This window comes from Hemibagrus wyckioides, linkage group LG23 (assembly GCF_019097595.1).
Source record: "Hemibagrus wyckioides isolate EC202008001 linkage group LG23, SWU_Hwy_1.0, whole genome shotgun sequence".
Lineage (NCBI taxonomy): Eukaryota > Metazoa > Chordata > Actinopteri > Siluriformes > Bagridae > Hemibagrus > Hemibagrus wyckioides.
The window spans coordinates 18,399,692-18,422,202 of record NC_080732.1 but is presented as its reverse complement, the minus strand read 5'-3'; the positions used below and the strand labels follow the sequence as shown (position 1 = coordinate 18,422,202).

The 22,511-nt window shown below is 38.9% G+C and overlaps 2 protein-coding genes across 6 annotated transcripts; both read left to right on the top strand.

The window, feature by feature from the left end:
- The first annotated feature begins 15,610 nt into the window (after positions 1–15,610).
- On the top strand, positions 15,611–19,192 carry LOC131344054 (uncharacterized). Of its 3 annotated transcripts, XM_058375997.1 has the most exons (4): positions 15,611–15,739; positions 15,864–16,467; positions 17,205–17,301; positions 17,763–19,192. In XM_058375997.1, the coding sequence occupies exons 2-4, from the start codon at positions 15,933–15,935 to the stop codon at positions 17,917–17,919; spliced, it is 789 nt and encodes a 262-aa protein (XP_058231980.1). In that variant the 5' UTR covers positions 15,611–15,739; positions 15,864–15,932; the 3' UTR covers positions 17,920–19,192. The 3 variants fall into 3 exon arrangements, with proteins under 3 accessions (XP_058231980.1, XP_058231979.1, XP_058231981.1); XM_058375996.1 differs by lacking the exon at positions 15,611–15,739 and having other exon boundaries at positions 15,746–16,467; XM_058375998.1 differs by lacking the exon at positions 15,611–15,739 and having other exon boundaries at positions 15,746–16,467; positions 17,668–17,905.
- Positions 19,193–19,272: 80 nt separating this feature from the next.
- On the top strand, positions 19,273–22,479 carry LOC131344053 (uncharacterized). Of its 3 annotated transcripts, none has more exons than XM_058375993.1 (3): positions 19,273–20,028; positions 20,617–20,739; positions 21,254–22,229. In XM_058375993.1, exons 1-3 carry the CDS (start codon positions 19,484–19,486, stop codon positions 21,402–21,404), a joined length of 819 nt encoding a protein of 272 aa, XP_058231976.1. In that variant the 5' UTR covers positions 19,273–19,483; the 3' UTR covers positions 21,405–22,229. The 3 variants fall into 3 exon arrangements, with proteins under 3 accessions (XP_058231976.1, XP_058231975.1, XP_058231977.1); XM_058375992.1 differs by having other exon boundaries at positions 19,275–20,028; positions 22,087–22,479; XM_058375994.1 differs by having other exon boundaries at positions 19,276–20,028; positions 22,099–22,472.
- Positions 22,480–22,511: the final 32 nt, after the last annotated feature.

Below are 22,511 nucleotides of genomic sequence, written 5' to 3'. Positions count from 1 at the left end.
TTTTTGAATTGAGGTTTTTAATGAAATTTGGAGTATATGAGATATTTTTCTGAGTTTCTATGTAAATTTCAGAAGACTGTCCAACGAAGCCTGATTTAAAAACTTCTATCTGAAATAGAAAGAGACATGAGTGGAATGAAATCAATCAAATTAATACACAAGACTAATTTTCTGTAAAGTTAATCACTTAAAACACACCCATCGCTGTAATTCATTTAGTGCTATACTGGAAAAATACATATACGGTATATAGACAAGTGTTTATTAAAAATCAGTCATCTTAAATGGACTGTTTCGACTCTTTTATCTTTTATCTCATGGTCAGAGACAAGAGTGGCTATTTTTATCCCCAAACCGGTTGACATTAATAGATATGAAGCTAATGAGTGCATTCCTGTTTATTCATTTATAAAGGAAAAATTATAAACTTTATATATATATATATATATATATATATATATATATATATATATATATTAAGGAGTGTTCAGCAGTTGCTGTGTGACTGTGTGACTAATCATATCATGGTCTTGCAGCACTGTCTGCTCTGCTGGAGCACCAATACGATCACCCTGCGCATGTTTCTGGGTCAGAACGTTAGATATTTCAGATGGTGTATTTTTAGACACGTCTGTTTCCACTTAGTGTATGTTCTCCTCTTGTGTGGCCTGCATCTCTCTCTCTCTCTCTCTCTCTCCCCCCTCCCTTTCTCTGTCTGTTATGTCCTAAGGCAGCATTTGACCTACTAAGTCATGGCCTGCAGTGGTGTCAGTAGTGTACAGATGGAGAGCCGGAACATCGGTGGAAATCGCCGACCTCATAGAGTAACAGAAAAAATAGGATGTTTGGATTTTGTCGTGTATGTTCAAGCACATTTGATATCAATTTTGCAGTAAAAATAAACAAAACATACGAGAAAATAAAAACAGCAACAGCTTGACTGACAGATGGTGTTTTCAGAATACTACAGTTAAATCAGGCTCATGTGCTAAATCCTGGGTTACTGACCGAGTACCAAAACTGCTGATATTCTTTTATCAAGTAGAAGAACTAAATAAACAAAGCTTTTACAAAATTGACTTAAGATGTGGACGTAAAAACACTGGAAAGATTCACAGAACATAAAGACATAGATACTGATGGATTATTTGTGTTTATCTCACTACAGAGGTAGCTAAATAGTAGCTAAGGCTAACTAGCAAACAGCATTCCTAAGTTAGCATGATAATAACTCTGACCATCTAAACTAGCTGAATGCTAAAAGCTAGTGTACTATACAAACCGACACAATGCAAAAACGAACATACAAACAAACAAACAAACAAACACACAAACAAAAGCAGCTTGTACATTAAAGTGACCGGCTAGATTTGGGTATTAGGTAGATTTAGTGAACTTTTACACCACTTTATAACATATTTATTTTAAAGAAGAGCCTAGTAAAATAAATAAATAAATAAATCTAGTGACTTTGTTAGCCGACAGCAACAGATATGGAATTATAAGTTTTGGAAATATGTACGTTTGTGGCGCCATTACAAGTGACTTGTAAGGATAGGCTACAATCTGTTATTTTCTATTGCGACACACACACACGCACGCGCGCTGTCACATCTGTTTGATTTGTTAGGAATTTAGATCGGCTCATAGATCCTAACCCAGTCTAATCTAATCTAATCTAATGTAATCTAGTGCTGGTGACCTTTTTATATATACGATTATAGAGAAATATAGAGATTTTTTTTTTATGTAAACGTAATGACTGTATTTTTAAAAATATAGCAAAGTGCACGTGACTAAACAGTAACAGATGCATTTGACGTTATTACTTTGCACCTCTGGTTATAAATGCATGAAAACCACCGCAGAAATGTGGTGAATATCATATTAGCTTTAAAAGTAATTTCCGGTCCATACTAAAACATGAATTATAAAACAGACTCTAACTGTTCACGTCTCCAGCTGCAACCGAAAAAAAAATCATCTTCCCATGATGCTCAGCGATAATGGACTACAAACTACGTCACATGACCAGTCACGTGATCATATTATTTATAATCAGTCACACCTGTGCCTAATTGCACACACCGCGATAAATAGGTCTCGCGCTTAATAAACGAGTTTATTCTGTAGCGTTTAGTGATTCTCTGGAGAGTCGTTCTCTGACGAGTCGACTCTTTGAGCCGACTCCTTTAACCCGGTTCTCGTTTCTAAAGAGCCAAAAAAAAAGAGCTGAAAATTCATCAGTATTTTGTATTTATGACACTCCGATGCATTTAATCAGACACAGTGCACCTGTGACCCATGTGCACAGAGAATAATAAGGAACACTTGAGCCCCTAGTGGTGAAGCAGTTCAGTTGTCACTGAAAATCTTTCTCTCAAAGTTCAAGTTCAAGGAAATGACATTAATGTCGTCACTGGAGATGTGACTCAAACGTGAGTCTGTCTCTTGGCTCGTCAGTGTCTTAACAATAACCCCTTTCATACAGCAGAGCTGTTAAATCCTCCGTTCGGATTGGTCAGAGTGTGTTGATTCATTTCTGAGAATGGCTCAGCTCAGAGAGCGGATCAGAATCCAAAGCAAATCACGGGTTTATATTAATGCACTCGTTTATAATACTATATTATATATCTATATTGTAGTAACAAATTACTCAGGGTTTAAAGAAGTGTAATTATCTATCAGGTGAAGTTTGAGGTTTATTTGATATTTTATTTGTTTGAAGAGGTTTATTTGATATTTACAGATGTATTAGTGCTGTGGAGGTTTTCTGACATGGGAATGTTTTCAAGATGGCAGATATGGAAAGAAGAGAGAAAGAAAGAGATGCTAAAACTCAAGTAATATCAGGATGTAACAGCTTTGCACACATTCCACAAGTAAACAATTATAGATTGATAAAATCTACAGTTTAATATAACAAATATAAATTAAACTGTGCAGAAGTAATGCTGCTTCATCTTACCACCCCATCTCTGATCATTTTCCTGAAACAAAAAGACACCATGTATTTTATTCTTACATGATATACTTACATGATGGGGTCGATTCTTGTGTTTCATCGCAGACGTGAGGCCTTCCGATGCCCTTTCATTGTGTGTGTGTGTTGTGTGTGTCGGGGCCTAGCCAAAAGCTTGCTCCAACTTCTCACCTGCAGCATTGTGGCCTGCAGATCTGTATGAAGGGTAATTGGGGACTCACATTCTGGGACCAGCTTTGTCTTTGTTTCCCCGGCTGAATTCACTGACCCGGACGTGTCAGGTCACAGGAGTGTTAAATGGCGCGGGGTGCTGCAGCTGCATGATTCGCAGTGTTTTTTTCGTGTCCTTTTTTTCATTGTGTGCGTGTGTGTGTGTTGAGGGGGTTTAGCTGTGTTATATGCGGGTGAGTGCATATAGTGGTGTATACTGCGTAATTGTAAGTGGCATCTGTGCCCAGAATAAAAAACTGTCCTTGGTGACAGAATGGGAAATGTTAATGAAAACCTCCAGCTGTTATATTTATATTTACTGCATCTTCATGTCAGTTACACTGAACAATAAAGCTAATTGCTCACATTTATACACCACACACATCTCTCTATCTCTCTGCTGGATAATGCATCTAGCCAATGATGTAATTCTCCATGAGATGGCCTCTTCATCTCCATCTTCAAAATCAGATTAAAGCTTTATTTTTTCTTGTCACAGCACTTCCTCTTCCTGTTAATATGATGAGGATGATGATGATGATGATAAAAATAATAATAATTATTATTGTTGTTGTTTTAACAATAATAAATAAATAATATAAATAATATAAATATTTTTTTATAAAATATATAAAAAGAAATTAAAAAAATAATAACCAACAATAAGAATTAATATTATTAATAATTTTATTAATATTATTATTGTTATTATTATTATTGGTGGTGTTGTTATAACAATAATAAATAAATAAATAATACAAATAATATAATTTTTTTATTAAAAAAATAATAAGATTACTAATTAATTATTAAGAAAACACTTAAGAGAACAATAATAATAGTTATTATTATAGATTTTATTATTATTATTATTATTATTATTATTATTATTATTGTTGTTGTTGTTTTTATCATTATAACAGTAATAAATAAATAAAAATAATAAAAATAATAATAGTTTTTAATTTTTATTATTATTATTATTATTATTATGATTATTATTATTACAATTATAGTACTGCAATTAATCAACAAAACACCTGTCTTCATTAGGAAAGAAAAAGGTATCAAGTAAAATAATTAATTATTAATTTTTAATGCATAAGTTATAACGCATAAATACATAGTATAATGAAGAAAAAAGACAAATATATCTATAAATAGTTTTATTATTATTATTATTATATTTGTAATTATTTTTGGATTGTGTTTTCTTATTTTCATGTTCAGTATTAGTAGAATGTCATCCTTCCATCCCCAACGTGTCTCTAGTGCTACACAGAAGTGAAATAGAAATTAATTTGTCATGATGGTTGCTCTTCTTCTTCTTCTTTTTTTTTTTTTACTTCTTCTTATTATTAATAATAGTAGAAGTGGTGCTTAAACACGTGCTCTGCTCTTGTTCTTGACACAAGCGCACGCTCGTCATCCTTTGTGTCTATCTGTAAATCATCTTTACATCTCAAGGCTGTGAATGTCTCTGCCACCCCCAACAACCACCCCCACGCCCACCCCACACCCCCTACGGGTGTTTCTGAAACTTGATTCTGAGGCACGCCACAACCTCTATCGGCTCCTCCACCTGTCCCATGGCTGTTCCCCGTAGAGCTCTGTGTGTGTGTGTGTGTGTAAGTGTGTGTGTGCATGTGTGTCCCTCGGCCCTAACCCACCTGTTTCAATCTCATGGCCACTCCGTCCCCCAGCTGTTGCTCCGCCTGTTTCTACGGAGAGCAGCACATCTCGGCTCTCAGAAGCCTCGGCATGCAGCGAGGACATAATGATTTAAACGACTTTGTCTGATGATAAGGTCAGTTTTTAAAGTAACCGAAACGGCTGATCAAACAACTAAAGCGCCATTGCGAGCTAATTCTGTAGTACATGCATAATGCAGTATGCATAATATGTTGTGTAATAAAGTCAATATATGATGTTTACATATTTAAGTGAAGTATAACAAGCAGTACATTACATTACATTACATATAGTAACTAAATCTCTATCTATTTTTTCATTTAAAGGCCACATGATAGCATGATACACAAGATATTTTGACATACACAGAGGGAAATATTCACATTAGGTGTGTAAAAGGTGTGAATATCACATTGGGTGTGTTCTCATTTATGTGGAAAATAAATAAACAAACAAATATGTGCAAACATTATGAAATTAAAAGATGACAGAGAGAATGAGAGAGAGAGAGAGAGAGAGAGAGAGAGAGAAGAGACAGAATGTACTATGTACTACAGAATTAGTTCGCTGTACAAGTACATTTCAATTTAAAACTTATCATTTCTATGCTGAATTTCTACATTTCTGTAAATCTGTGTCCATTGTTAAAAGTGCTTTACAGACAGCTAACAACCTTCAACACCACACTTTGTGATGGACTTTCGGAAATTTCAGAGCATTCTGTGTGTCAAGTGCTTTACCTAAAGGGCGGGGTTAGCCACAATCCAGAGGTCAGGTTTACAATGAGGGAAGTCCCCTTTTACACCCAAAAAAGACAGACCAAGCCTTTGATCACGACGTCGGTGGCACAGATCTGAGCTCAAGTAGCCTGAAAAAAAAGCAGACATTCCTCTATAGGAAGTGTAGGAACATGCCTGCGCCCTCACAAGGCCTCCAGAGTGAACCTTTGACTCATACACACAGGATCTGGGGGTAGGAGGACCTGCCTAATACTGTTCCTCTGTGCTGAGGACAGAGCTTCCACGCTGCTCATTCTATCCGAGGAGGTCAGAGATGTGGGAGAAGGTTTGGATAAAAAAGCTTTTTATATACATCACTTTGGTGGGAACCAAATATAAAAGAAAGATTCACCGGCAAGAAAGATTCATTCTGAATCTGTTTATTTATTAATTTTTATAAGCAGCAAGTACATTCATCTTAGAAACCGAAAGCTGACCAGCATGACAACATGTTGTGTTCACAAATGAGTCGACTCTTTGAGTCGACTCTTTTAGGTGAATTTTGATTCAGATTCAGACAAATGAGCCAATATTTTTTCCTTTCCCCCTGTTTTTTTGTCACTGTAGGCAATTCCATTAGTCTTGCAGAGTCGTCCATTCAAAAAATAAGCTTTTGTGTAAATTTTCTTTCAACATCTGAGCTCTTTGTTCGTATGAATCATGAGAAAGGTGGAGCCAAAAGGTGGTGAGAAAGATGTACTGTATGGAGTGTGATCGGTTATGATGATTTAAATACATTATCTATTATGTTTTAAGTTTATCTATTATAATTAACTGTGTTGAAGAAATTTGCAGTGAGCTGATTCTTCAAATGACTCACTGACTCACTGAAAAAGGAGGCAGATTTCCCATCTTTAAATCAGACAGATTTGTGCTGGATCATTACACATGGTTGATGTTAATGTTTACTTCCCTTTAAGGTGTCCATCAGTGCAGTACTGATTAACTGACCTGGTGTATATAAATAGTGACATTTCCCAAAAAAGAGGTCGATTTGTTCTAGTTCAGTACATTAAAACATTCAGACTGACACTCGGCTCATTTCCCCAGTGGCATTTTAATAAAATATCAGATTTAACAAGCAAATAAAACGGTTGCGTTTTTTTTGGACTTGACTAACAGAGTCTAAAGAAATATTGAAAACTCCAACAAAAAACCTTCAGTCTAGAATATACCTGAGCTGGCCTCAGAGCGAACGGCGCCATGCATTAATTCATGAACCAGTCCAGTTTTTATTTGGGGAGAAAAGGCCTTTTGATTCTTCTTCTAACCTTTGTGTCATTACTAGAGCAGCAGTTCTACGTTAAAGACTCTAGAATGAATCTACACAATAACTGTATCACACAAACATACTCTTTATCTAACTTATGGAACTTAATCTATTGTGTTTCATGTAAAATATTTCTCAATATTTTGCGCCTAGGACATCGCCAGAGCCTTGTTTAGGGGATTTAATCAGGCTTTGCTTCCCAAACACATCAGCAAGTGGTGTGTGTGTGTGTGTGTCCTCCCTGATGGCATTTTGCAGCCGGATGCCGAGCAGAGATGGGTTAGGTATTTTCGATAATGACCCCTTCATGACCCCTTTGCAGCACTTTACACTCGTCCCAAAGGGTGTGTCTGGGTGGGAGGTGTTAAGCACTGTTGCATGTTGGTTTTGTGTGTGTGTATGAGTTAGAGCGAGAGAGAGAACATTTATATGCTTTGGTGTATGCGTATTTGCGCTGTACTTTGGTATTTATATTCCAGGGGCTTTTAGGTGTGTGTGTGTGTGAGTGTGTGTTTGACACACCTCAGGCTATTATTGAGCGTATGCCAGCGAAGGAACCACCACGCTCGACCTTCAAAGCTGTAGATGAGTCTTTGTTTTCGCAGACGTGTGAGAATGAGCGAGTAAGTGTGTGTAAGTGTGTGTGTAGTGTTTTTTGTATGTGTGTATTACGTGCCTTTGTGTTGCTCTCACGACTGGCTGCCCTTGTTTCAAGCTCCCGGGGAGATCTGTGACCGACGATGCTCAAGTTGAGAGTTCATATCCAGTTCAGAGTGAGGTTCAAGCTCCGGTCAGCACTCCATACTGCTGCTAACGCTCTTGTTCTGCTTCTCTCTCTCTCTTTTTCTTTCTTTCTCTTCCTTTTTTCTCACATGTTAAAGAAAAAAAGACGCTACTTATTTTTGACAGCAGGTCTAAAAACACGTTGCAATTCAGCTACACGGTTTGAGCCGCGTGTTAAAGTGGTTACATCACTCAGCGGTCATGTACACACACACACACACACACACAACAAAATAAAACAAACAAAGTTTAATTCAATTCCTGTTTTTCTTTTTATAGTTAACGGTGTGAGGACACAATAGAGAGAGTGATTCAGTTCAGTGTAATCCAAACAAACACATTCTTCTTCATATCAACAATTTTGTATCAAATTGACCTCTCTCTCTCTCTCTCTCTCTCTCTCTCTCTCACTCACACACACACACACACAAACAAAGGCATTGTAGTTTAAAAAATGCACATCAGACTGTCATGAGATTTGAGAAACCTCAAATAACACAGTATAATGAGTATTATAAAAAAAAATCTCCAATCTGATTGGTCAGAATCACAAGGAGACTTCAGCTGCTGTTGTAAGGAGTCTGCAGTCAGGAGTCAGCACATTGTAACAGTGAGAAGTAAAGCTGTATATTCACATCTTCAGAATATTTTTTCTGTCTTTGAAACATCAACAACGAGAGAAAAACAAGAGAGGGTGAGGTGAGGTGAGGGAACGACTGTTGAACTTGCTTTGTTGAGGTTCCACCATGTTAAATGTAACTACACTATATTGCCAAAAGTTTTTGGACGTCTGCCTTTACATGCACATGAATGTAATATGGAGTTGTCCCGCCCTTTGCAGCTATAACAGCTTCAACTCTTCTGGGAAGGCTTTCCACAAGGTTTAGGAGTGTGTTTATGGGAATTTTTGACCATTCCTCTAAAAGGACATTTGTGAGGTCAGGGACTGATGTTGGACGAGAAGGCCTGGCTCCGCAGTCTCCACTCTAATTCATACCAAAGGTGTTCTATGGGGTTGAGGTCAGGACTCTGTGCAGGCGAGTCAAGTTCCTCCACACCAAACTCACTCATCCACGTCTTTATGGACCTTGCTTTGTGCCCTGGTGTGCAGTCATGTTGGAACAGGAAGGGGTCATCCCCAAACTGTTCCCACAAAGAGCATGAAATTGTCCAAAATGTCTTGGTATGAAGCCGAAGCATTAAGAGTTCCTTTCACTGGAACTAAGGAACTGAGTCCAACCCCTGAAAAACAACACCTGAGGGGTGTCCCAAAACTTTTGGCAATATAGTGTATAAATGGATAAAAAACATAACATGTATCTTTAAGAATTGAAAAATTGCTGGGGGATAAGAGGAATAAAACACTCTTAATAAAACTGGTGGTAGCAGTAAATACACACACACACACACACACACAGACACACACACACACACACACACACATAACTGACGCTAGAGATTCATTTCCTATAACAGCACAACCTATGTTATTACCGCTTTCATATCTGCAAAGGTTTTTTAAGCTTTTGATCATCTTGCTTCATCCAGTAGGTTTTCTTTTTATCTAGCAGTTGATGCACAGTCTTTATTTTCATTATTATTTTGCGAATCGGCTGCTATATAATTAGAAACAGAAGCCGAATACGTGCTGATGGCAATGAATCATCTTCTCAATCAGCCTCATTTCAGTGCTTAATCTCACAGACTTACAGCATTTACCCAAAATATTGATGCAAAATGTTAAATAAATCAGAAAAATGTTCCATGACCTGCAGTGAAAACTGAAAAATATTGCTCACAATATAGCCTGTAGCCATTTACTGCTCTTTAATGTGACTACTTCTGTCGTCATAATGATTCATTTCAGATTATTCTACTACAGTACAGACATTGTAAATTAAGCACCCTGTGAAATACAGTACAAGACAAACAGAAGCCACTTTGTTGAAAACAAAATTAATTTCCATATTTTTTTGTACATTTTTTCAATCAGTGATTCATATTCTCTGATTCCTTTGATCCGTTTATGATTCATGTTCTTAAAGCACTTAAGGCCTCGAGCGCAGACCGAATTGCTCTCCAGGCAAAAATCGTTGATCGAAACGGAGCCGAATCGGTTCGATAACAGCGGCCATGTCGCTGCCGCTGCATTTTCATTCATGAAAAGCCACGCCAGCTTGCAAGCCATACATAATACTGCGAATGTTAACACTGAAAGATTAACCCACGGCTGATTGCAGTGCACCTGACCCATCTTATTTGAATAAGAGGTTGCGGACTTGGCGCTTTGCCCCGGACGCCGGTGTGTGTATTGCTGAGTTTCGTTTCACATGATGGATCGAAGCTGTTCTTTATGCTCGGGATGCGACCTTTGTCAACCCCCCGTGAATTAGCTAGAAGCATATCAGCTGCGCCGGCCCTTTTCTCCGCCGTCCTATTAGCTGAATGAAGCAAAGCGAGGGTCACCTTTAAGCAACCTTATCTTGTAATTGGGTTCAAGGTTAAGTGATCCGGGAGCAGAGAGGTGCAGGGTTAAGGTCGGGGTGACACCAGAAGGGGCAGTGTTTAATCACAGATGGGGAAGAAGGCTCAGGCTTCAGGGACAAAAATCAAGGACACGGCATGGGGTCAAGGGGCTGTTGCTGGGCAACCCGCACCCCAGCCAACGTCTGTGACACTTTTAACCCTGAATCCGTTCAATAAAGACAACAAGGTGAGTGGCTAATATTCGTCTTGCAGATTGGGAGAATTGAGACAGGGCTTCCTGAGAGTTTTGCTTAATTGAAACGTGTGCAGGGGAAAGGGACAGCGAGCGGAACGTGGAACGTGGCCCTGACAGCTTTACACTACAGTGACTACGCCACATTAGGTGAGATGAATGGGTAAGGCCGGCTCGAGTTCAGCCACATGACCTGCAGACGACTTCATGGCCAAGGGCAAGGAAATGACCCGGGATATAGTGACAGTGAGCGATCATAATCATATCATGAGCATCTTCCTTCCTCTTGTATTTCTTTTCCTCTATACCTTTATCTGTTGTTTTTACTTACCGTAAAAATTCAACCTGAACAAGCTAACCCTAGCATGCAATCTTTTAAAATTGTATAATAAACGTTTTTTGTTAACACGTTGCTCAATTTCCAGTTTGGTTAGTGATTATCACTGGTGTCATCTTTATGTTAAGACACCGATGCGGTGGCGCTTTAGTCCTTTCTTTTGTCTAGCTCTTTCACCTCCTCATCTGTACAATCTGCTCAAACTGATCAGCATCTAAAGCTTCAACTTTCACACTAATCATCATTTCATCTCTTAGATATCTAAATTAACCGACTGCATTGCAGAGATGACTGATCCCTGAGACCAACATCTTTACTAATTGTTTGAATATGATTTTAGACATTGCTGGAAAATGGTGAGTGAGAACCGAAGCTCTTGCTCTTTCGTTGTTAGCAGCTAACAGTAAGACATAACCATTTCACCGAATATTATATAATAATAATATATATAATAATAATAATTTCTATTAAATGCTAAAGTAACTGTAGTAGCAACAATAGCGCTCTGGCATCGGAGACAAACACAGCTGCTAACTTCACATAAGAATCGCTAAATTGCTAATAGAAACACATTTAATGTTTTTCAGGGTGGGTTGTTTTTATAGCCTGGGGATAAACACACAGAACCGATAATAAATCACTTTAAATGATCTAATATCAAGCACTTTATAGGAACATTCCTCCTACCGAGACAGTACAATCAGCCACTACATAAAATTATAAATACTACACAAACTACTGAATGTGATCGTTCAGAAGAATTGCCCAAGCAGCACTCAAGCAAACTCAAACTCTGACCTCCAGGCTGCTGCACATTCATCATCTGTCCAGTGTTTAAAAGCCCATTTGACTTCCTATTCTTTCTGCTTCACAGCAAAGTCTTGGCAGAATTCGGTAGGAAATAAATCTGAAAGTCGCTTTTTAATCCTTGTTTGTCAAGCTCTTGCAGATGCTTATTCTGGTAAATTATCAACAGGGCTTCATCAGGATGTCCGATTAGCGATTAAACCTCATTAATGGTGACATCTGGTTCATCTTCCAGCTTTTTTTTTCCACACTATTCTCCCATGACGACACAATCTGCGTACCACATGAACATTCGCTTCAGCCATTCCTCCGTTCCATTACCATAGCTACAGATTTTGTAAACAGTGAAGCAACTCAGTGCTGAACTGAACCGATTCTGGGATCGAGGTTTTTCAGTTTCTTTCTTAAACATGCCTAACTCTAATGTATCATCAGGTGGAGCCATATACTGAAGATGTACTGTACTTTGTATTAATGTATAATTACATTTAATGGAAAACAAGTTCTCACTTACGTTATAGCAGCTTTAAACAGCCTTTATGTCACCAGCCTCTGTTTTTTTCCCTCTTATTAATAATAATAATATACAGAAATGCAGCTTGTCCTGTTACCGATAAACTACTTCTTACTTCTTATATAAACGTTCAGCATATCAACAATTACACATTTGTTCACTAACAGCATCATGTTTAATCTTGATTGTTTATTATTAGGCCCGATGCTCCGCCCTGTAAATTAGCCATAAATGTGTACGTAAAAATGTCTGCTAATAAAATTTAGTCATATGTCATATATGACAGATTATTGGTTGTTCATTTTATCTACAAACTACGTACTGTGTTGTTATTTTTCTCCCTCTGTAATTATTAATATTACAGTATGAACTCCTCTGAATGGACCTTAGAGACTCTCAAGGCAAATTTCTCACAGGCTTTGTCGAGGACAAAAGTTTTTTTTTAAGCGAAGAATGGACATGGGTGAGAGCCAGTTTCATCCCAAACTAACCCTGACCTGTGTCTGTAATGAATAATAACCACTTTTTAGCGCCTGACCCCAACGTTTTTTTTCTCGGAGTTTATTGGCTGCCGTGTCTGACCCAGAGAGTGACCCTGGCCTTAAATACATTTCAGTGGAGCCGACAGATTTATTCTACAATAAATCACAGTGTTGCAAATGACTGCTGCTAGGGGAAGGTCAGTGTCAGGGAATAAGAAATCAAATTATATGAACATAATGAGTCGGCACTAGAGGTAGAGGTGCCATGCAATGTGCATCTTATATTACGTTTCCCTATAAGCCTTCAGAATGCTGATATGACCCACAGTATATTATCTATAGTGTTAGGGGTTAGAATAAAGGGGTGAATTGATTCATTTTAAGGTAGTTCTGCCAGGATATCAGCGTCATTTTAAGTATGTGCTTACAAACTCCATCAAGCAGCTTGATAGGATATCTTTCTAACATTAAAATCTTACATACAGAGTACATAAAGAATGCTAGATGTCCTGTTTTTTGCTTCCTCGGCTAACAGGCAAGTTCACTTGAAAGGCAGGACAGTGCACGGTTAATTTGATTTGTATAAAAAGTCAACCAATGGGGCAGCTTTTCCATGACCTCTGAACCCTCAGCTTTCCAGTTGGCCGGTTGGGGAAGCCACCTTCACTTGACCCTCAACCTTGTATGGTAATTCAGCAGTCATGTGACAGAACAGAATGCTTTTCAAGGCCAATGCTTAATCATGACTGTGTTCCTTCCTGACCTTTATACCTTCATATACTGCTTCATTTGGGGCAATATTCCACACGGGTTCATACGTGTGAAAATAACAGATCTTAACGAGGCAAAACATCAAGATCGAGCCGTAAAAATGAAATAAATGACGCACCATGATCAGATGCTGTGTGTTTTTTTTTTTCTTCGGAAGTGCACTAAGCTGTGGAGGAAATCCGCCTTCGCTTACAGCTGGACGGATTAAAGGAGATCTTTGTCCCGTGGCTGACCTTCAAAGCCAGGCCAGATGTTCCTGCGCTGCTCAAGACAAAACCTTCAGGTGACACTTCTGAACTTGAGCGCCTCTGATCAAAGAAAGAAGACTTGGAGTGGCTCTTAATGACGTATATAAGGAAGAAAAACACAACAGGTTGTTCTGTTATAGGAAAATAATCAGTGACAGTTTTATCAGGCTACCGAGAAACCACGAAAGTCTTCTGTTCGGAAGATGACGGAAAACATGTGCGACTGTTACAAAACGCTGACACTGGAGACGTATTAGAATGACTTAATTCATTTAACCTTTGCAGCTGAACTGGTATCCGAGGTGTTGTACTGTTATAGGAAAATAACCAACACCTTCTGACCAATCAGAATTGATTATACAACAGCGCTGTGTTGCAAGCACCCGTAATATAATCGCTTCAGAAATCTGAGCCGTAAAGGTAAAATTCTAGTGGTAAAACGCTCCAGAACATTCCTAAGGCGTCTTTAAATCAACATATTGCACAACAGAGGCCAGGCCACCCAAATGGCTCCCTACTGAGCGGTGAAACCACATGAGGAGATGCAGGGATTAGGTGCTATTCAGGGTTAGATTTAGAACTGGGCTGGGTTTTTTTTAGTTCCCAGGACCGTATTAAGTTCCATACAGAAAACAAAGAACATATGAACGTATATGAGAGTCGACGTGTCTGAGAACAGACCGCAAGATTTCACTGAATGCTTCGTTCAGGAAAGTCCACTTTATACAAGATTACTCTCAAATATATTTCTTTCAAACGCTCCTTCTCTCTCACACGATGTAACACAATCCGACAGATACAGGAGTTATTGATGTTTTTATTCTTTCACGCGTCTCTGAGTGCTCTTCAGATTCTCCAGCATTTGGTGCCCTAGCCGCTTTGTAACATCCCTTCATTATCCAATCCTCTCTGCGTCCGTTTCTCTCTCACTATCTCTCGGCGGAAGGCTGTCAGAGGTTTTTTAGGAGCCGGTGAGCTGTGAAATCGCACAAATTGCTACTGCTTTACGTCTGGCCCGGCGAATGAGAGAGAGGAAAGACAAAAGCAGCAGAAGAGAGAGAGGGGAGATTTTCTGCTCCAACACTTTTGAACTGTTCATACCTCCACCAGCACTCCAGTCACCCACACACACATGAACACACACAGCTGCAACATGCCATGTCTGCCCTCCTCCTTCCCTCTCTATCTACACTCAACGGCCAAGTCTCCCCCCCAACACACACACACACACCGTTGTTCCCACTCCACAACACCTTCCCCACTTTGCTTTACAATTCAGGTCACTTCACTGAACAACTTGGCAAAGTAGCCTCAAGGGGGACGAAGCTCTCAGAATGCGGCTGATAAAGGGATCACATCCATGCGTGTCACTTGTGTGGGGGGGGGGCACTAATCCCACAACCAAATGTATATTATTGGTTATAATCATTATAGATCTATCATATAATACATAATACATACGTTTTCTCTCATGTGCAACAGTTTTTCTTTTTTTAGGCAGCACATTTGTTCAGACTTAGTATAACTTCTAATTCCTTGATTCCTTTACTTTCCGTCACTCATGCCATAGAAAAGAAACGTTAAAAGTCTAAACCCAAAAAAAAAATTAAAACCAAATGTCTGTAATTAGTCATTTCATGCCATTCACGTGACCGAAAGAACAGCACGAGCTCATGGACTCATCTGCTGTTGTTTACCGGTCAGATAGCGCCCTCTAAAGGACAAATACTAGTGGTGCAAGCAAAAAAATAAATAAAATAAAAAACCACAACACAATGTGGTGAATTTATTCATAAATTTAACCTAAATGTCTTAGACCTTGTCAAACACACTTGTGTGATTCAAAGGTTTCTATGGTAACAGACTTGATTAGGGCGGGGCGATTGGATTAACCCTTGTCAGGGAAAATATAACAGACATTTAATGGTGAGTTGTTGGTTTTATTTTATTATAATTTTTAACCACATGCTTCATATACTGGTCAGTTGGTCAATTTTGTGAACCATTTGTATAAAAACGAACTAAATTTAGGTTCGCTTGAGCGTTGAACTTGGAATGTTCACTAGAGGACGCGGTGACCGCAGTGTAGCCCAGTCAGTGACGTCTAACCGGCGGAAGTAAACAAACCCTTTCATCTGTATGAAGTAGGATACTGATTAGAATACGATTGGCTGTTTTTTCCCCCTTATTATTATTAATAATAATATTAATATTGTGTAAGCAAATCTGTAGGGATTATACGTTTATAAATATATATATTTATTTCAGTTGCCGGTTGTGAGCGGTGTCTGGTGCTGAAGCTGAGCTGGGACACAGTGGACAGTGATATTCACTACGATGAATTTTTCCCTAAACAGAGACACGGCTTTCCTAAACGCAGACGAAGCCTCTGCAGTCGAGACGGCGGTCAGGACGGCGGTCATGTCCATCCTGAAGGTTTTCTGCGAGGTGAATGAGAAGAGGTCGCACTGCTACGAGGCCAAGTTAGCCGAGGCGGAAAGAGAGAACACAGCGCTGAAGATCCAGTTAAAAGCAGCCGAGCAGGAGCTTCAGACCTTACGACAGATCTCTACTAACTATAAAATCTCAGCTGAGGTCACCTTCACCGCAGACGTTGAAGAAACCGGACCAGAACCGGCGTCTTTCCAGAACGTCTCAGAGAGCGACTCTGTCCCGGTGCTAAAGGAAGAAGAAGAGCCTTTTTACCAGAGCAGTTTGTTTATAAAGAGTGAAATGACAGAGGAATATTCAGCGGTGGATTTTGAAAACGCGCAAATTTGCCAACAGACTGCCCAGATCCAGACATATGTGACCCACAACACCCACGCCCACTCACTCCATTCAGATCCAGTTTTAACCGGATCGGAGAAAAGTATGCACGCGCTCAACTCGTTTTCCATCTCGTCAGGAGAGATATTTGCTATGGTTGTTAAAGGAAAGCTCAACCCTGAAGCACATTAAAGATGTTTATTAAAATGTTTGTCATATGTTTCTGCTGGCTGGTGGTGTATTTTCCGTTATACATGTGAGAAGTTAGTTTTAGGTTGTGTGTCTCTCTCTCTGACGTCACACGGGGACATTGCTGTTTATTAATATTGATAGCACTGTTATAAATATTGAAAGCTAGTTGGAAAGCTTGTTTCTCATTTTCATTCTAGTTAGCAGTCTTTAAGATGAACGTGATTGTGTTGCTGGGGGTATTAGTATGAAAGGGGAAGCTTTATAGCAGATTGTACTGATGGACAGACTAAAGCCCTGCTGCATCACTATATTTAGGTCGAGATGAAGTGATTATGATCCATTTAACTAAATCTTGTAACTTGCTCTGAAACTAGGCTTGTAACTTGCTCTGACACCCCCTTAAGAGTTTATAGAAGTAGTTACTTTAGCTCAACCAACACTGTCACTCAGATCTCTAGCACTGACCATGCAGTTCAATATTTAGGCATCCATCTTTTTTCTCCAATTTGTAGCTTGATTACTCTATGTTTGTCGACTCGTCTGAAGACATTTGGCTACACAATAAGGATGTTGGGTCACTATATTTGGATACTTTTTGCCAGAAAATTGTACAGTATTTATCACACGTCTTCTTGTGCTTGCCTACAGAGAGACTGACACGGTATGAGAATGTGAGAAGATACAGAGAAAGGATCCGAGCTGATCCTGTGAAATACCTCGCCTGGAAGGAGAAGAACCACTTGAGGTATGAGGGATTGGCAGTTGTCATAGTAACTGTAATACAAAGAATGTTTAAGTTAGGAGAAGTTATTCTCCTGTTTTTGTAAATCATTCATTTTTACCATTCCAACAGTAATAAATTGGGTGTGTGTTCAGGAATAAAACACTTAGGCCATGCTGTTACAGGAAAATAATCAACTGTGTGTGGTGTGATGAAGTGGAGTTACTGTTACCACCTCAAACTTGATTATTTTCCAATAACGTCACATCCAGAGGTGTTTTATTCCTCGTATACTATATACTACTACAGTTTCACTTCAGTGACAGAAGACATGTGGTTCAAACCTTCACCTTCAAATCATCTCTTTATTTCCTTTATTTGCATCCTCAGAGGGTGGAGCTAAGAAGTAAGAAAGAGAAGAAAAGAAAGGAACTGATTATGAGAAGTATCTACTTCTTTGACGTGTGTATTTGTAAATCATTCAGGTATCTGCAGAACAGAAAGACCATTAATGAACTGCCCGAGCCCATGAAGAACCTGCAGAGGAAGGCCTGGAGAGAAGCTACAAGGAGACATCGAGCAAAAAAGCTGGCTCAAGCTGCTCTTTCTGCTTCGTCCATGTCACAAACCCCCAGTTTATGACCAGGACACTTATTTTTTTATTTTATTTTATCTTAGACTCTGTGCTCTCTGGGCAAAATGTGCCCACTTTGTATATGTGTATTTATGAATGCTTGAGCTGAATGAAAATTGATACCTATGTGGTCATAAACCAGATTGATTTTGTGATGTTTTAAAATGATGTCTATGGTTTTGTTGGTCCAATGCACATGAAGACAAAGATGTGGTTTAGGTATTAAATTGCAGAAATAAATTTCTGTGAATCCGCTTAGTAATTATCTTGGTTTTATTTATTTATTTAATTGATTTATTTATTTTAAATAAGTAATCAGTGAACATACACATTTTGTCAGAAATAGTGAAGTTCCGGATTTGAGTAATACTGATGTCTGGGCATGTTAATGCACAGAGGCTATATTTAGACATAGAAATGCTTAACAGGAAAAGGTAGAAGGTGTCTAGTGATGGGAAATCGGGCTCTTTTCAGTGAGTCAAATCATACGACTCAGCTGAACAAGAAGAGTCGACTCTTTACTCTCCCGACTGCTTTTTAATTTTATTTTTTTACTGATTTCCCCGATTGATTGATTGATTGATTGATTGATTGAATATTTATTTATTTATTTATTTATTTAATTTTATTTTATTATTATTATTATTATTATTATTATTATTACTTACCTAACTTTGATTGATATTGTTTCTTTAAACCTGTAACAATCTAATGTTTAAAAATAGTTCAATCGGGAAGGTAGTACAAATGAGGTATAGTAAGCATCTCTGCGTTAATATAATGATGATTCAGTTTTATTTTATTTTATTTTATCACCAACCCAGTACATGTTAAAGAAAAAAGCAGGATGCTTCGGATCCTCCCTTTACTGTATGCTGCATTATAATACAAACAACTGAGTCATTAATGATAACACACACCTCAGATTTTGGAGGAAAAGGTGTCAGTTGAAATATTTTGTACAAGTAAAGGTACAGATCATAGCACAAGACTAACATCATTGCTTATACCTAGAAATAAATACATATATAATACATTTTAAACAACAACAACAAAAAATGGCTTATTAATGTTAATATAATTTCAACGTTCACCCAAAAGAACCGACTCATGGAGTCGAATCATCAGTGAACCGAATCACTGGAAACTGAATCATTGCTCGTAGTAACACTAACAACAGTTGAGGCGTTAGTATGTTTGCTACTTTATTGTTCATTCCCCATTTAATAGTGTGATATAGAGTGTATTTAATTTTATAAATTAAAAGTTTCTTTCAAATACGTTTGTTTGAGTACGAGTTACTTCACTAGAGAGAGTCAAAGTAGAAAGGAAGCGCTGACCAATGTGACTTCTGACCGGCGGAAGTAAACAGAACCATTTAAACACATGAAGGGGGATGTCTAGAATATGTTCCTTTCTATTTGCAGTATTCTAGTTTATTTATCACCAAACGTAAACATTTTTAAAGGATATATTTAGCGGGCGATTTAGTTGTCTACTTAATAGCTGTTGGGATTTGATGTGAAACTCGGCTGTAGAGATTAAAGGAGCAGCAAGCTAACTGATGCTACGATGAATTTTTCCCTAAACAGAGACACGTGTTTCCTAAACGCAGACGAAGCCTCTGCAGTCGAGACGGCGGTCAGGACGGCGGTCATGTCCATCCTGAAGGTTTTCTGCGAGGTGAATGAGAAGAGGTCGCACTGCTACGAGGCCAAGTTAGCCGAGGCGGAAAGAGAGAACACAGCGCTGAAGATCCAGTTAAAAGCAGCCGAGCAGGAGCTTCAGACCTTACGACAGATCTCTACTAACTATAAAATCTCAGCTGAGGTCACCTTAAGCCACGACCTGAGCTCAGATGTTCCTGAAGAACGACGAGAGGAACCAGCAGACTTCCAGAGCGATGCCAGCCTGGTGATAAAGGAAGAGCCTTCTTTTGAGACCACGTTGTGTTTAAAGAGCGAAGTGGCAGATGAAACATTTGCACCAGAGTGTGATTATCCTGCCATGGACAATGTCCAGATTTGCCCGCAGACTCCAGGAGCAGAGATGTGGAGCATGCAACCGCTGCAAACATTCAGTTCAGCAAGATCCAGCCTTAACCAGAGCAGAGAGAAGTATGCACGAGTGTGTTGTATAGAGCCTTATTCGGACGGGATTAGTTTTACACAGAGATGGTGGGGTCATGTGATTATCACTGGATTATTTCTGGGTTTGTATTCCTGTCCGAGTCTGAATGCCATTTTTATAAAATAAGACCAGTTGAAATATCTCCACATACAGGGCATCCTGTCTGAAGTGACTGAAGGTTGATATAGATTTGATTATATTCTCTGTCTAGAAGAGATTTTGTACTTAGTTTTGGTATAATTGCATTCTTTTCTATCATCTCTAACATAATTCTGCTGATTTCAGTTCGGATTTGCTTTATTTTTTGCTCAGAAATAATACACGTTCATCAGTATTGTGATAATATTTTTTTATCACATACAGAGACGAGGGAGCACTGTTGCCTCCCAGCAAAAAAAAACGATCCTGTCCGAACATTACTTCAGGCTGTCGTGTAATGTGTTGTGTCCTGGAGTGTGTTTTATCAGTTCAAATTTTATTACGTGTCATTACCTGAAAATGTTTTTGTTCGAGGGTGATCGCTCTATCTTCAAGCAGCTGATCTCAAGCTGAACTGAATCTCTTTGCATTTCCAGGTGGATTCCTGGCGATGCTCTTACAGGAAAACTGAAAAGCAGGGAATGTGTGAGAAGATACAGAGAAAGGATCCGCGCTGACCCAGAAAAGTATCACGCTTGGAAGGAGAAGGAACGCTTAAGGTATTTACGTCTTTACGATACACATGAGCGACTGGACATTGATTGATAAAAACCACGACTAAAGACTTTAGACATGGACAATGGGCAGAAACAACAGATCATTAAAGACAGATGAATAATTAATGGAGATAGGAAGGCCTGATTTGCTCTGTGGGTTTCCTGCCCATGGATGGCTGGGATATTATCAGGAGTCAGACTTTCCATTGATATCCCAGAAAGGGAGTCGGTGCCATTTATATGAGCGTTATTTAGTTGGTAATTCAATCCATTACTGAGCGAGGAAACTAAACACCAATGTTGTAAATATTCTGATGCACTACTCCAGTTTATTTCCTTCACTGAAATCATCTGATCTTGCCCGTACTACCTGTTCCAACATGAAATAATCTTATTAACTTTTCATCCATTTCTATCCTTTACATTTGAATGATATTAACATCTACCAAGTAATACAGAAGATTGTGGACAGAAGTATTTCTTTGATACAAGTGTTTGAAATCTTGCTACCGTCCAGGTATCAGCAGAAGAGAAAGACCATTAACGATCTGTCTGAGCCTATGAAGAAGCTGAAGAGGAAGGCTTGGAGAGAGGCTAAGAGACGGAATCGTGCTAGAAAGCAGGTTCAAGCTGCTGCCATGCACGCGATCCAGACAACCGACTCATGAAGAGAAAACATTCTCTCAAAGGCGGAACATTTCCACTTGATTCTAAAGACCCTGTTTTTAAAAATATGGAAATTTCCAAGGTGTAAATCCTGGCATGCGATCAGTCCAGCTTTAACCCGACTGAAAAGAAGTACTGAATGTGCCACCTTGTGGTGATGTTATGACGGGGAGATTAACAGGCAGTACAGAGGAAAGTTCTCTGCGGATCACATGATCTTCTCACCTGCAATGTGAACAAACCCTCACAGCATTCTCTCACTTACTCCTGCACTCACTCCCTCCTGATCACAGTGAATCCGGAGGCTATCCCGGGAATACTGTCTGTGAGGCAGGAATACACCCTGGATGGGCTCATAGTCCATTTCAGAACAACACAGACACATTCACACCTAATTTATTTTGGTAAATTCACCTACCAATGTGGGGGGGAAGCTTGAGAACCTGGAGGAACCAACTTAAACCCCCCATAAAAATCTATGCATGACTGGTTTCCTCACTCAGTAATCGCCAACAAGAATAACAGCTCAAGGTCTTAAAATCAGAGAGTGTGCTCCTTTATCAAAAGTGTATACAAATTCCGAATAATCACATCATGCACCGTTGTCCAGTCCGACAGACATTTAAAAAACAAATACTGCCACATTTTATGTGATGTGTGTTTTGAGAACCTGCTACCCTCCAGATCTCTCCGCAGGAGAAAACGAATCCAGGATCTCCCTGAACCCATGCAGAAGCTGCAGAGGGAAGCCTGGAGAGAAGCTACGAGAAGACACCGCGCAAGAAAGATGGCACAAGCGACCCTCACGGCCACAGACATCACCACAACACTCGACCCCTGACCTCTACACTACAATAATACATATATATATTTATTTATGCTCCAGTCAGTTATCAAGAGCCCTCATTTGTATAGGTACAGTATATCCTGGATTTCTGCTAGAATTATGAAGTGCATACTTTAACGGAAGTCATTAAATATCTGATTAATTTCATCATGAATGATGTCTATTAAAAGCTGCTAAAATATGAAATTTTTTTTTTATTTATTTGTCCTTTCTACACATTCGACACTGATACAAAAAAGAAAGTAAATAATCACAGACAAAT

Coding starts and splice junctions, on each gene's coding strand:
- LOC131344054 (XM_058375997.1), top strand. CDS start 15,933: ATGAATTTTTCCCTAAACAGAGACACGGCTTTCCTAAACGCAGACGAA. Junction 16,468..17,204: donor TTTAACCGGATCGGAGAAAA/GTATGCACGCGC, acceptor GCTTGCCTACAG/AGAGACTGACACGGTATGAG. Junction 17,302..17,762: donor AAGGAGAAGAACCACTTGAG/GTATGAGGGATT, acceptor TAAATCATTCAG/GTATCTGCAGAACAGAAAGA.
- LOC131344053 (XM_058375992.1), top strand. CDS start 19,484: ATGAATTTTTCCCTAAACAGAGACACGTGTTTCCTAAACGCAGACGAA. Junction 20,029..20,616: donor CTTAACCAGAGCAGAGAGAA/GTATGCACGAGT, acceptor TTGCATTTCCAG/GTGGATTCCTGGCGATGCTC. Junction 20,740..22,086: donor AAGGAGAAGGAACGCTTAAG/GTATTTACGTCT, acceptor GCTACCCTCCAG/ATCTCTCCGCAGGAGAAAAC.